Source organism: Arvicola amphibius, chromosome X, assembly GCF_903992535.2.
Source record: "Arvicola amphibius chromosome X, mArvAmp1.2, whole genome shotgun sequence".
NCBI classification, from domain to species: Eukaryota; Metazoa; Chordata; class Mammalia; order Rodentia; family Cricetidae; genus Arvicola; species Arvicola amphibius.
This window is the reverse complement of record NC_052065.1, coordinates 21,715,453-21,731,429: the sequence shown is the minus strand read 5'-3', so window position 1 is coordinate 21,731,429 and position 15,977 is coordinate 21,715,453. Positions and strand designations below refer to the sequence as shown.

Here is a 15,977-nt window from a genome sequence, read left to right as displayed (position 1 = left end):
GTCAATCAATAGACATAATGTTATTATTGTCTCATCAAATGAATAAGTTTTGGTATTCTGTGGTATAACAGGATGAATATAATTAACAATGCCTTCTTATAAATCTCAAAGTAGTACAGAATACACTCAAAAACTTTAGAACATTGCTAAGTCAGTCACTACCCAATATTACACTGTACCTCATAAATATATACAAATACTCTATGTTAATAAAAATACACAGATACATGCAAGGCATGGTGGCACACTCCTTTAATCCCAGTAATTGGGAGGCAGAGGCAGGTAGATCTCTGTGAGTTCAAGGCCAGCCCAGTCTATACAGGGAGTCCTAGGCCAGCAGGATAATAAGAATCTGTGTGTGAGTGTGTGTGTGTGTGTCTGTCTGTCTGTCTGTCTGTCTGTCTGTCTCTCTGTAACGTGTACATGTATATATATTTATACAAATAATATAGGCAAGACATATGCAAAGGGAATGGAAAACACAAAAGTAATTTAGATTATCCTGTTAACACATGGTAAATGATTTTAAAAAGCAAAAGGAGATGTTTCTAGTAAATCAGAACATTCATATATTTAGCAAATAGTTATTTGGCCAAAATGTCGTTTAGTGAATTTGTTCTTATTAGATTGACCTACTTTCTAGCTCATAGAGTTAATGTTAATAGAGAGTCTGTCACACAGCAAAGACCCAATGATGACAAATAGTATAATTAAACACTCTGAGTCACAGTTTTTGCATGTATAACATGGGAGTAATATACTTACATTGAGAACTATAAGGATTAAATAATGTATATAAACAGCTAAGATAGTCTGAGACATAGCAGCTACTCAATGATATCTATCGCCTAATCTTGGTTTTTAATCATGAAAAATTTAAACACAAAAATTTAAATATATAATAACCCCCCCATATCTATCATACTGCTGAATTTTAAGATTTCTGATGTACAGCCAATCTTATTTCATCTACACATTACTCCTGCAATATATTCAATTTGGAAAAGATATACTTTATTCACAAATATTTCTATGGTCTCTCAGTCCATTTAATAATACCTCTGGCAGCTGCAGCAGGTTAACAGATATAGCACAGGTATAAGACTAGGGAGGGCACAGAGATCTCTTATACTGTATCCTCCTAGTCATTATAATTGATCATGTAAGACTCAACAACTGTCCTCCCTAGGAGACCTGCCAGCTCTGAAAACAGGCAGAGTTCAACATTCTCTTCAATATTACTCTTTAACTAATGTACTATCACATTATGGGCAGCTCTGCTGCTTTAAGATTCTACTCTTTTCCCTTTATTTTCTAGTCTGGTAGACCTACACTTGCCCTTAGGATCTAAAGAGAATGTTCTTCTACAAAGAGACTAGGTATCCTTTTCTGTGTTCCTACATGACCAGTACTCTGTACTTCATTACTGAATTCACTGGTTAGTGTTTTAAGATACCAGATGGTAACTTTGGCTGCCTCTTTCCCTCACTCTCATTCCCTATATATATCATAGTTTATCAGTGACATACTTAGCCTCTGGTCATAATCACATCATCATCACCTTTCATTTTCATTTTTATCAACAAATATATAAGGCCAACCATTTATTAGGCATATAACAGTGTACGATGCCTTATAAGAATGTTATATACATTATCTGATTTAATCACCTCCAAATCCTAAAGTAAATTTTACCTATAGAAAAGATATTTTGAAAATGCTAAATATTAATTTGCCATGTCACACAGTAAATATATGTTAAAACTGGGATTCAAACTCAGGAATGACTGATTACCAAGATTATGATTTTATAAACAACTTTTCTTTTAGTCTTTTAAAAAATGTTCCTTATAAATTATTTAAAATTTTATAACTTTATTATAAATAACTTACTAATAAAGATCACACACTGAAATTAACCAGACCCATGCGCTATACACCTCAGTGTATACTATACAGTTATGAAGCTGTGGAGCTTCGTATTGGATTTTACACTTTCACTATTGTATATTTTTAAGCCAGGTATGTTGGCACTCATCTGTAATCTTAGCATCTGAGAGGCTAAGGCAGGGGAATTACTTCAAGATCAAGGCCAACCTGTACTACATAGCAAATACTAGGCCAGTCTGGACTACAAAGTGATACCCTAATATAACAATAAAATTCCATGTGCTAGGCAGTGATGGCACACGCCTTTAATCCCAGCACTCAGGAGGCAGAGGCAGGAGGATCTATCTCTGAGTTCGAGGCCAGCCTGATCTACAAAGAGCTAGTTCCAGGACAGACTCTAAAGAGAAAGCATGTCTTAAACCACCCCCACAAAAAAAGAAAAGAAAATTCCATGTAAATTAATTTTTGCATTCTCCTCTCCCCTTACACTACTTTCTAGAGATAACTACTGTCAAAGATTTGGAATATATAAATAACTTGCTATTATATATGTGTATGTGTGTGTATATATATAGATACTTGTTTGAATGTACAGACATATTTCTGAAAAGAAGGAATCTAGAGGAAGAGGTAAAACAAGAGAGAATTATGAGCAAAAAATATTGCATTTTTCATGTAGAATCTATATTTAGCTGTATATACATATGTATTTATACATATGTACATATATGCATGCAGAAAAGGTAATATTTGTGAGGAAAAGCAGATTAGTGGCAGAGTTTAAGGAGGATAGAGGATGGTAGTAGGGAAGTAAATATTAACCAAATATAATTTATATGTATGCATGAAAATATGACTTCTGCTAAAGGAATATAGCAAAAATTATTCCTAATGACATACTGCTATATCATAGATCAGTGCTTTGTTCAACCCACATCAGAGAAGCTTCTTCCTGCAGTAGATAAGAATTAACATAGAGACCCACAACTGAGCCATGTGCAGAGAGTGAGAAACTTTGGAGTACTCAGTCCTAAATGGGATGTCTCCATCAAACCCCTCCCCTCAGAGCTTAGGGAACTATGAAGAAGAGGAGACAGAAAAATTTTAAGAGCTTAAGGTAATGGATGACTCCAAGAAAACAGTGTCTTCCAGATACAAGACGACTGATGTACATATTAATTCAAAGAGACTGTGGCAGCATGCACAATACCTACACAGGATCAAGTCAGAAGGAGTCCCAGCACTGAGATAGGGAAGCAGACATAGGTTCCAACCCCCAATCAAAAAGCTATTTGCAACTGATACCTGCTAGCAAAGGGAAAATCAGTTCTCTTCAAAAGAATGTCAAACACATTCTAGGGAAGGCCTCAGGACCAAGAGTAGTTGGCTAACACAAAACAAAATCCATGTTCTTTTTTGGTGGGCTGCTTATTTTGAACTATGATGATGATGATGATGATGATGATGTCGTCTTAGTGGTTTTATTTGTCTGGATTTTCATTTTTTCCTTTTTTGGTCTTTTTTAAGAAAGAAAAATGCAAGCAAGCAAGCGAGAACATGCATATACACATGAAATTTGGTGGGTAGAGAGCTGATCTGGGAGGAATTTGGGGAGGGGAAACCATCAAAATGTATTGTGTGAAAAAATTTTAATAATTTATTTTTAATTTATGTATATTGGTATTTTGTGTACATGTATATCTGTGTGAAGGTGTCAGATCTTGGAGTTACAGACATTTGTTAGTTGCCATGTAGGTGCTAGAAATTGAACCCTGATCTTCTTAGTGCTCTTAACCACCAAGTCATTTTTCATGCTCCCGTGAAAAAATTTTTTAAAGGAAAATATCATAATGAAATCTATTGTTTATAAGCTGACTAAAAAAATTAATGAGACTTAAAAAAATCAGGTAGAAAACACTAACATTGGTTGTCTGTGAGGAGAACAGGGAAGAGAGATGGTAACAGGATTTTTCACTGAGTGCTGTCATACTATTGATTTTTTTACATTTATTTATTTTATGTATTCATACATACATTTCACAGTACACAGATGGAAGTCAGAAGCTTACTCAAGGGAGTTGCTTTTCTCTTTCCACTTTGTGGGTTCCAGAGAACCAACAGGTTATCATTAGGATTGATGACAAGTGCCTTTAACCACTGAGGCATGTCCCTGGACTGACCCTTTTGAATTTTAAAACCATATAAACTGAATTTTAGGTATCTTCTAAAAATTAAAAATATAAATAAAAAGTCCATATATATATTGTTCTTCACTCCCACACACAATTACAGGCATGCCTTTTTAAAACTAAAGGTAGAATTACAAGTTATTTTATAACCTGATTTGTTTCACACAGAAAAAAAAACAAAACAAAAACAAAAACACGTATCTTGGGTTAAGAGCATTTATTGGCTGCTCTTCCAAAAGACCCAGATTTGATTCCTGGCACTTTGAATGAGACCCTAACTGTCTGTAACTCAGTTCTGTGGATATGACTTTCTTTTCTGGCCTTCTCGGGCACTGCATGCACTGGGTGCACACACATACATTCAGGCAAAAATATTTATATACACAAAATAAATTTTAAAATGATGTTGTCATTAAAACATACACATACACATATATACATGAATGTGTGCATAATATACATTTTGAGCCAGAAATGGTGGAACATGCCTACAATCCCAGAAATCAGGATACAAAGGCAGGAGGATCATGATTTCAAGATGAATTTGGCCTATATAAGTGATTGCAAGGTCAGCCTGAGATATGTAAGTAGACCCTGTCTCAAAAAAAGAGGTGTGTTTGGAGAGGGAAGGATGGCTGGGGATGTAGTTCAGTGGCAGAGTGTCTGCCTAGCATATATAAAGCCTTAAATTCAATCCCTGGCATAAATAAAAAAACTTAAAAATCTACCTTGAAGCAGGGCATGTCTACAATGCCAACTATTTCAGGGGCTGAGGCATTATTTGAGATCAGGAGTTCAAGACCAGTCTGAACAACAGAGAGACACCTACCTCGATTGAAAAAAGACACTGTCTTGGACATCTTTCTGTGCTAACAGATATTAATCTGGTTCCCATGCTCCATTCTTTTTATTTCTTTAATACATGGACTCTATTCTAAAGATACACTATAATTTATTTAACCTATGCTGTTGAACATCTGAATAATTTCAGGCACATATTACAAGGATACAGGATGCACTGAACATTTCTTCTTATATATATGTACAAAGAATCTCCATAAACTGAATTCTATGCATTAAATTATAAAAACGTATTTTATAAAGTATGTTCTTGAGCTAGCACGATGGCACAGCAAGTAAAGGTCCTAGGTACACAAAGCCTGACAAAGTGAGTTTGATTACCTAAACTCACATCAAAAGGAAAGAAAGGATTCCCAAAAAGTTGTCCTTTGACCATCGCACCCATGTCATGATATCCCTGTATGCACTGCCCTTCACCGCTACCCCTTCATATACAAATAGTGAATAAAAATTAACCAAAAAGCCCCTATGTTCTTCTTTTGTTTGTTTTTCAAGACAGGGTTTCTTTGTGTAACAGTCCTAGCTATCCTGAAACTAGCTCTTATGTACCAGGCTGGCCTCTACCACTCAGAGATCCACCTGCCTCTGCCTCCCAAGTACGGAGATTAAAGGCATGTACCACCCCAGCTGGCTTAGCCCCTATGTTCTGTTATTTATTTTTATTTTATGTATTTGAATGTTTGGCCTACATGTATGTATGTGGATCACACATCAGCCTGGTTTCCATGGAGATGAGAAGAGGATATCAGATTCCCTGGAATGGGAGTTATGGATGATTGTCAACTACCATGTGGGTACTGGAAATAGAACTGGGGTTCTCTGCAAGAGTAGTAAGTGTGCTCTTAACAGCTGGGCCATCTCTCCAACCCAAAACCCTGTGCTCTTAACCTGTACACTCACTACCACTAATTATTTTTACTAGTAGTTCTACCATAATAATTTGCTAAAATTAGACCTCTCGCCTGTCCACCATAACTCCTGAACAAAGTAAATATCTATTAACATTTGGATATTAGTCTACATACTGTCCTTCCCTCACCCATGTCCCAACCTCCAGGTCTACATGTTAATTGTAACTGGCAAGCTCAGTTATCTCTGTGTTTCCTTTACCCATCTTACCTGCCATTGGCCATCAACAGGGCCAGTGGTTTCTCACTGCCATCAAGGTCCATGTCTGGTGAGTCATCATCTGATTCATTCAAGCAGGTACCAGTGATGTTGAACTGTAGAAGGAGGAGGCTCAGTTGTCACCAGTCTGAGACTCCCAGGTAAATCAAGATGGCCAGTTCCCTCTGGTTTTACTGCAAAACTGTCAAAAACCCTCTGAACCAAGGCCTTCTGATATGCCTGTCCTCAACCCCCACCTCCAACAATTACAGGAGTAGGAGGTTGAGAATATATAGTTTGCTTGGGGAAAACATATTAGCTTGTGAAACATATACCCTAAAAAAAGAAGAAGGTACCATTATTAGATACCCACAGAGGGCAACATAATATTGAGACAAAGTGAAACCCTGAAGGAAGAGATAAGGACCTGTTCAAGATTCTAATTCTATAAACAACATTCTCAGATCTCATTTCCCACCTCAATATACCAAGATTCGACTCAAGTGTCATGTACCTGGAAAAGAGCTCCTGAGCCTAACCTAGATAGAATCAACCCCCTTCTGTGTCTCAAAATCCCATATATACCCTTGATTGTGGCATCCACACTTTATTTCATTAGTTTTTATGCCTATCTTTCTTATTAGCCTATCAGCCTTTTGAGTTCCATCCACAGCACCTATCACAGTGCCCAGCACAGAAAATGTCTCAATAAATACCTGTTAAGTGAGTGGAACTGGTAGTCAAACACCAGGGACCCTAACAGATGAAAACAGAACAGGATAGCCTGCTCTTTTGAAATACTGCTCTTCCAAGGGACCCAAAAGGGTTGGGCTGAACCCATGGGTCAGCACCCACCTTTGCTTTCTGGGAAGAGCCTGTCTTCAGTGCCTGATGACTGTATGGGTCCATGAGATTATAGCTCAACTGGCCAGCAGGCCCCAAGGCTGAACTCTCCTTGCCCTTTCGCTCTGCCTTCTTGAAGATATCCTTGGACTTCAGGCCTTTCTTCTTTGAACCACTTTTGGAAGGCAGTGACAGCCTGGACATGGATACTGAAGTGGAATGGGCTGGCCTGGTTAGGGGGATGGAGCCGGCTGGGAAGATCCTCTGCAGCCCAATGGTATTGCTCGTCTTCCCAACGTTCTGTTGGAAGATGTCCTACAAGAGTATTAGTACACGAGGGGGTTAGAGCTTACTCAAGGGTTCTCTCTATGTTAAGAGCAGAGGTCTATTCCCAGCACTAATGGTACTGCCATAATGGAAGTGGCTTACACAGGTGCTCCACATATGCACACCCCTGGTTTCTATACAGTGAGTCATCATAAATTTATTGGGTGGCATTTCTTTACCCAGCCATTGACAAGTAAAGAGAAGACGAGCAAAGGAAAAGCCCAGCATTACTGTCAAAACTGGAGGGAAAAAGACTCCAAGATTAGCTGACACAAAATAAAAATAATCAAGTACTTATCTGTGTGGTTCAAACTCTATGGACTATAGGGTTTCTGAAGAAAAATCTTAGTCTCAATTTTGCTACCAGCTATCCCTGTGACCTTGGGAAAGTTATCTGATCGAACAAGCTCTAGAGCTTGTTTGCTCAGCTGTATAATTAAATGTCAATACTGAAAAGGTGTTTTTCAAAGATGCTCTGTGGTTTCTTTGAGCTTCCTGGGAGAAATCTTGGGGACTGGTGGTATGTGGAAGGCAGATGAGAGGAACAAGGGGAGCTCTAGGTCTCTGATCTTTATCTTATTCAAAGCAGCTATGCTTTGATTTATTATATAAATTGGCTTCCATACAAAATCTTATTTGGACAAAAAAGGATTCCAGTATTTTAAAATGTTAGAAAACCAATGAACAAGTTATGTTCGATCCCATGAGTTTTCTTCTAGCCAGCCAATGTTCTGCATGTACAAAATTGGGTTAAGAACTGGAAACAATATAGTCCTTTGAATGACTCCTGAAAGGTTTTAGAAGGTGAAATGGAGAAAAATGAGGTAGGATGAAGACACTGTAGACTATAGTGTAGATAGTACAGCATGCTACAAATAGTGAGGCCAGAAGTTCAACTTCTAGAAGCAAACCACCCTGTAGCATGAATACACATACATGCATACATACATGCACAATGAAAGAAAAACAAGAAGAGAAGGGGAAAGGAAGAAGGGAGGGAAAGACAGACACACAGACATCTCTTAGGCACTAAATACAATTGTACAGACCCTAACACAACTTTGACATCCTCAAGTCCAATTTTCCTCTGGTGCCTCTGCTACTTCACCAGCCCACACTGAGTTTTCTCTTTGCTACAAAGTCTATTAATAACAATGACTCATATTTATTGAGTAATTACTCTGCCAGGCACTGTGCAAGGAGCTCTATATTACCTCTCAATTCTACCAAAGATCTGAAAGGTTGGTAGAGTTATTCCTTACTTTAGAGATCAGAAAACTGAGACTCTGAAAGGCTCTTAAGTGAAAGAACAAGAACCAGAATCCAAGCTTATCTGAGTTTCTTACTACTCTTTCTCCTGCCTCGTGGTATATGCCACCTGTTGAAACATTCCTTTTTAATCATTTTCAACCTGAGGTTGTCATTTTGTAGAATTCAGAGACAGAAACAAAGTATTAAAAGGAACAACTACAACTATGGTTCACCATTAGAAATTATGTGCCAACTGCATGTCAAGCACTATGTGTTCAATTCACATTACCTTATTTAATTTTCTTAACAACCTTAAGTAGCTATCATTATTCTCATTTTAGAGATAAGGCAACTGAATTTCAGAGAGATTAACTGCATCTGTGAGTTTGTGGACAGGCACTACATCATTCATGTATCCCAGGAAACTAGCCCAGAGTGTGGCATGCACTCAGAGCACATGATTATTTAAATGAATGACTAAACAAATAAATAAGGCCCTTGATAGAGTCTTCCCATTCTTTCCCTGGGCTTTACACCAACTACAAAGTCCTGACATGCTACTTGAGTCTCCAGCCCTTCCCAAATGCCTTCCTTCCTCCCAAGCTTCTTACTTCAACCAAGCGGATCTCCCTAGCCAGATCTTTAATGAGCTGTACAGTCCGCACTGTCTCCGGGATTTCATCCTCATGGTCTGGCAGAGCCTGTCAAATAAGAAGCATGAGACAACTGATTTCTTGTAAACATGCTAAGGACATGCAATGAAGAAAGGATAGTCTTTTCAATAACCGATAGGGAACCAATTAGATACTGGACATCTATAGGCAAAACAAAAACAAAACTTTAATACATTTCTTGAAATAAACACAGAGAATTACACACCTAAATTTAGAACTTAAAAATATAAACCCTACATAACCAATGAGAATTTTTTTGTGAACTTTTGTTAAGCAACTAATTCTTAAGACACAAAAAACATTAACTATAAAATATCAATAAAATGGACTTATAAAAGACAAAAACCTGTCTGAAAAAACCTCTTTTATTTTGAGACAAACTAAAGACTGAGAGAAAACTTTTGTAGAATATATATCTGATCATAGAGGTATACACCTATAATTCCAGTGTTTAGGAGGTTGAGGCAGGAGGATTCCAAGTTTGAAGCCATGTTAGACTATATAGTGAAAATATGTCTAAAAGAAACAAAACCCACACATATCTGGTAAAAGACGGCATCAAGAAGTGTCAAGAATTAAGATATAAACTTGGCCCACACCTCTCAAGAAGACAAGGACATTAGGGAGATCAACTGGGACAAACCAACCTGTCTACTTGGGAGAAGAGAGCTCAGTATCTGCAGCTACCTGTCCATAGCTAGCTAGCTCAATAGCATCTCTGAGAGATAACTGCTAGTTGTGTGTATTCTGTTATTTTTTTGAGTACTGAGATTTAGATTTTTATATAGATATCAAGCTTTTCATTGTTATTTCTTCTACTACTGTTCATTTTGTTTCTGTATTTAGTAGGCAGAAGATAAAACAGTTTCCCAGGACTTTATTTCTCATGTTCAATTCTTTCTCCACTCAACAGTTAATTAATCTGGAATTTAAGGGTGAGGTTATATAGGGCAATGAGAACCCATGTAACCCAGCTGAGTAACTTTAATGCTTCCTTTCCTTCAAGGCTAGGATGGGCACTGGAGGGAAGTGAACAAGTTGTTTCTTCCCATGTAAATCATCTGTAATTCAAACAAGAATTTTTCCATGAGCCTGTCTGTGCTCCTTAAAAGTATCCTACTCTCCTCTAGCTCCTTTTGGCCATGCTATTTGGAGCCATTCCTTGATTCCTGGATTCATTTTGACTCAGTGTATAAATACTTAAGAACTACTCACTCACTTTCTTTTGGTGTTCCTGGAAGAGTCAGTCTGAAGTATATTTTATAGGATGGATCAGAGATAACACTAAAGGTAGCCACACTGGAGGAGGATGGAAAAACAGAACTACAGGCTAAAGGCAAGGGGTACTAAGATCATGGAACAAGGGAAAGCACAAAACACTAAGTTCAAAAGTATCAGGGAAATGTTGGCAACATAAAATGAAGACACTTCACAGGCTAAACCTACAATGTCTGAAACCATCCCCTTAGATCACTATATGGAAGGAAGAAGACTATAGAGAATATGAAACCTGAAACTGTATTGATATTTCTTCTATATTTTGCATTTCTTTTTTGACTCTATGAAACAAATTTTCTCAAATATAGTTTAATTAAGCATTTCTCCTCCCCTAATACCTCCCAGATCCTACCCACCCAACTTTGTTCCTTTTCTCTCTTTAAAACAAACAAACAAAATAACCAACAAGAAACACACACAGAAAAGCACACACACACAAAAATCCCAGAAATCAACATGGACTCCTACCTCTAGCCAATATAAGTTATCTGAAATTGACATATGCTGACAAAGGAGAAATCAGTTTTCCCCAATGTACTTGTTCTGGGTATATTAACCATACCTCAGGGCAGAGTAATTGGCCAACACAAAACAAACTCATTGTTATTTTGCATTTCTTAAGGTTGAATTTTTTTTCAATGAACATTTGGAAATTAATATATTTGCATGGTTCAAAGAATAAAAGCCTCATTTGTAGTGTGGAGCTGCGGGCGGCTTCCCACCGCCCGGCTCCCAGCCACCGGCTAGTTTTACCCGAAATAATTATACGGAAACTGTATTCATTTAAATACTGCCTGGCCCATTATTTTCAGCCTCTTACTCACATCTTCTCTAACTCATATCTAATAATCTGTGTAGCACCACAAAGTGGTGTCTTACCGGGAAGGATTCTAGCATACGTCCATCTTGGGCTGGAGCTTCGTTGCATCTCTCTCCCTGAGGAGAGGCACGGTGGTCTGACTAACTTAGGAGAGGTGTGGCATCTGACTGAGCCATCTACCTCACTTCCTTCTTCCTGTTCTGTCTACTCCACCCACCTAAGGGCTGGCCAAGGCAGTTTCTTTATTAAAACAGAAGACTCTCCCACATCACTCACTACTACCCTGTCCCTAGCAACCTTCATTCTACCCTCTCCCATAGGTAACTATTTTTTCACTAGCTTCTATATCTATACAGATTATGTCTTCAGGCAAATACGAACATACACACACACACACAATTCTTGTATCTTCTTTTACATAAATGGATGCTTCTATATATGAATCTGTACCTTCATTTGACAAGTTCTGGAGATCTTTCCAAATCAGTATACAGAGAACTTAAGAAAGATAATAAAATTATCTTTTATAGCTGTTTTATACTCAGTCGGATAGATGACTATTGGTATGTTTCTTAAAAGACATGTTCGCAGTACATATCAAGAGCATTACATTTTTTTCATATACTTTGATCCAGTCATTGATCTTTCAGGAAACTATCCTGAAGGAATTAACAAGAGATAAGGGCAAAGACTGACACATACACATATTTACTGTATGATTCATTGTAACTACAATCCTCCAAATAAGGAAAAAAGTAGAAAGCAACTATAAACAAATAATTAGATAAAGAGAGTAGATAAAGAGAGCATATTCCTGAAAAAGAATAGCAGACAGCAATTAAGTATTTATGAAAACTTGAGTAACACAAAAAATTAAGCCAATCTAGAGAGATACAAAATAGACTAAATAATGCAATACCAATTATTGAGCCTGGGAATAGAAGGTGCAAAACACGCAGTGCTGCAGAACTGACATCTAGTGCCCTCAAAAGATGTGCACACAGTAGGCTGGAGATGGCTCAGCAATTAAGGGCAGTGGCTGCCCTTCTAGGAGATAGGTTCAATTCCTAACACCCATAAAAAGTCTACAACTCCAGTTCTAGGGGATCTGACACTCTCTTCTGACCTCTGCAGGCACTGTGTGCATGCTGTGCACTTAAGTGGAGACAAAACACCCATACACATAAAATAAAATGGAAAAAATGTAATGCACACAAAAGATCAAAAGGAAATATAACTAAATGTTAATAATTATTTTCAGTTAAAATTACAGGTGACATTTTTCTTTTTTTACAAACTTTTGCATGTTTCTAATTTTGAAATATATATTATTTGTTAAAATCAGAAATAAAGGCTCCTAGCCCAGTATTTCATTCTAATCCAGAAGCCTACTTGCCTCTCTGATTCCTTATGTCTCCCCAAATATCTATCAATATCTAGTCTCTATAGAAGAAAGAATTACTGAGTAGGTATAGAAACAAGCATATTTACTTCCTTCCTTGTCCAGGCTCTAAAGGCCAAGTTCAGAGCTTTACCACCATGGACCAAGTAGGAGGCAGGGTGTCTCCTGTTCTCTCGCAAACCTAAAGCAGGGGGAAAAAATGAATGTCAATATATCCATTCAGAGGGATGAAGGACTTGTTACCTTTGTCAGACAAAGAAAATGCTAAAGATTCTGGGTACACCTTCAGCTCTGTTACACCAATAGTGTTCAGGCACTGAGAACTTACTAGACACTAGTTTAATCCTGACATGCACTTTATAAGCAATGTTCATTTTATAGTTCAGGAAACTAAAGGTCTGAGCAGTCTTGATCAAAGATATACACATAGCAGGTGCCAGAGCACAGACTAAAAAGACTTAGCTATTTGAATATGAGGCTATATTCATTCTATTAAATTATTCTGCCTTTTAGGTCTTAAAACTGTCTTTGCTCTGCCTTACTTCATAAGGAGGCTATCAACAGCCAGCTTTAGGCTTTATAGAATAGGTAAATGAACCATTAGTCATTCCACATTTGAACACTTACATGCCACTATGATTCCATTTATATAATATTCTTCAAATGACAAAATTATAGGGGTGGAAAACAGACTAGCAGTTTTCAAGTTATGGATGATATAAGGGGAGAGAGTATAATGGTTGTAACACTTTTTTAGATCATTAATAGTCACTTTCCACTTTAATTTTTAGTTAATATACAAAAATACAAAGTAAGAGGTTTCACTGTGACATGTTTATACATATAAATCAATATACTTTATTTATTTATTTTTATTATTATTATTGTTGTTGTTGAGACAGGGTTTCTCTGTAGCTTTGAGCCTGTCCTGGAACTAGCTCTTGTAGACCAGGCTGGTCTCAAACTCACAGAAATCTGTCTGCCTCTGACTCCTGAGTGTTGGGATTAAAGGCGTGTGCCACCACTGCCTAGCTAGTATATTTTATTCTTATTCACTCAACCCACTGCCCTCCTCTATTCCTTCCTTACCCCAGAGTCTTGGATTCTGCCTCCATGTTAGATATATTCTATTACCTGTTTGTTCTGTCCATCCCTCACCACGTGTATCCAACTTTCTGACACTACAACCCAATGTTATCTTCAAAGTTCACACTAGATAACCATGCTACTAGGTTACCAAAACAAACTGCAAAATTACTTCATAACATCTTAAGTTATTTTATAATTTTGTGCTGGGTCCTCCCTTTCTTCTGTCCTTAGCTACATGCGGCTGTATGCAACTCTTGGACCACGGGTTGGATATGCCTGCTAAACCTCCTCTCTAGTCATAGTCCCTTCTACTTTGATCTCTCTCTCTCTCTCTCTCTCTCTCTCTCTCTCTCTCTCTCTCTCTCTCTCTCTCACACACACACACACACACACACACACACCATAAATTTAAATCTAGACTTCACATATGAGAGAAAACAAAATATTTGTCTGGGTCTGGTTATTTCATGTAACACAATGATCTCCAGTATACCAATTTTCTGCAAATATAAATTTTTTTTCATTACAGCTGAATAAAGTTCCACTGTGTTCAACTAGAACATTTTCTTTATCTACCATCTGTTTATGGACTTCTAGGCTGGTTCTATATCTCAGTTATTGAAACTTTTTATTGTATATATTTAAGGTATTAATGCTGTTTTGAAATACATAGCAAGAAAACAGAAGTAGCAAGTTTTCTTCTCCCATTCCTCCTCTCCACAATTTCCACACTCCCTCTTCTTCCTTCTTTCTCTCTTAGCAAAAGTAATAGCTGGTAAGGAGAACCATACCTCGAAAGATGTCCAGAATGTGTTTTCCCACATACCAGCAGATGGTCTCAAAGTTGGGAAACTTAAAGAGGTCTGCTGTGCTCAGCCGCTTCTCAATCTCATAGGCTCTGTAAGGAAACATAATGATTATAAAAGGATCTATTTACTGATCATTATGTACCAAGTATTATTCTTGGTGCTATATATTTAATCCTCACAGTGACCCTGTAAAGCCCTACATACAAAGAAACTTTGGACTCAAAAATTATGTGATTTGCCCAAAGACACATTAATAACCAAGTAAAGAAATTGTCAAACTGAATGTCATCAAGAACTAAGATACTGTATCTTTGCAGTGGTAGTGGCACATGCCTTTAATCCCAGCACTTGAGAGAAAGAGGCAGGTGGAACTCTGAGTTTGAGGCCCAATCTGGTCTACAGAGTAAATTCCAGGACAGCAAGGGTTACACAAACACTGACTAGAAAAACCACACATACACAAAAGAAAACAATACTTTCTGGTTGTCTTCATCTTACTATACTGCATTCCTTACTCAAGGGGAAAACATAAGCACTACAGCACACAAGAATGGGAAACTTCAGAACTCACTTGAGCTGCATTTCAATGTTAAGGCTGTGTAAGAAGTTCCCTCCAAAGGCTAGGCAGTCCACAGGGGTCAGCACGGCATGAATCCATCCTGTAGTTTAATAAGGCAAAGGTCACAGCTAGTAGAAGGCATTTCTTGCTTTGAATACCTCAGTGCCTACCCAGTTTAACCCTGACTCCATATAAGACTCTTATTTGTTTCACTGTGGCAATATCTAACCTGGTGTACACTCTGTCACTATTGCAACCCTGAACAGAATCAACTTATGAAGTTAATGCACTTCTACTTATCCTCTCTTTACTTCAAAACTCTTCCCACTGCTTTACCTACCCTCTCTTATCTAAAAGAACATCACTCTTTTGCTAGGACTATTCTTTCTAAAATGTACACCACTAGAGCACAATTATTCAATCTCCTTGCCTTTGATCCAATTTTGCAACATTATGGTTTTATTCCTTAAATATGTTCTATATTCATCTCCATTTGCCATCCCTTAATCTAGAAAGTCTGGGTCCCTCCTTATCTCTCATACTGACAAAAACTGTTTTATTTTTCTCGACAGGGTTTCTCTGTGTACCTTTGAAGCCTGTCTTGGAACTTGCTCTGTAGACCAGGCTAGCCTCAAACTCACAGAGATCTACCTGCCTCTGCCTCCCGAATGCTGGGATTGAAGGTGTGTGCCACCACTGCCCAGCATTCTTCTTTATAATTTATTTATTTTATACCCCAATGGCAGCCGCCCCTCCATCCCCATCTCCACAATTCACCCCTTATCTTTATTCACTCAGAAAGGGGCAGGCCTCCCATGAGCTTCAGGAAAACATGGAACTCCCTTGTTGTTGGTTCAGACTCTGAGTTCCCATGAGTC

At 37.7% G+C, this 15,977-nt stretch overlaps 1 protein-coding gene across 5 annotated transcripts in view; it reads right to left on the bottom strand.

Annotated features, from left to right (window-relative positions):
• Phf8 (PHD finger protein 8) overlaps positions 1-15,977 on the bottom strand; it is a 94,705-nt gene that overhangs the window by 43,416 nt on the left and 35,312 nt on the right. For 4 of the 5 annotated variants that reach the window (XM_038316128.2, XM_038316129.2, XM_038316130.2 and 1 more), the window contains 6 exons: positions 15,112-15,199; positions 14,523-14,629; positions 12,732-12,823; positions 9,080-9,169; positions 6,903-7,205; positions 6,060-6,163 (listed from right to left, as the gene is read on the bottom strand). In XM_038316128.2, the coding sequence (XP_038172056.1) occupies positions 6,060-6,163; positions 6,903-7,205; positions 9,080-9,169; positions 12,732-12,823; positions 14,523-14,629; positions 15,112-15,199 (784 nt within the window). The remainder of the gene's footprint in view (positions 1-6,059; positions 6,164-6,902; positions 7,206-9,079; positions 9,170-12,731; positions 12,824-14,522; positions 14,630-15,111; positions 15,200-15,977) is intronic. The other variant, XM_038316131.2, reaches the window with a different exon arrangement.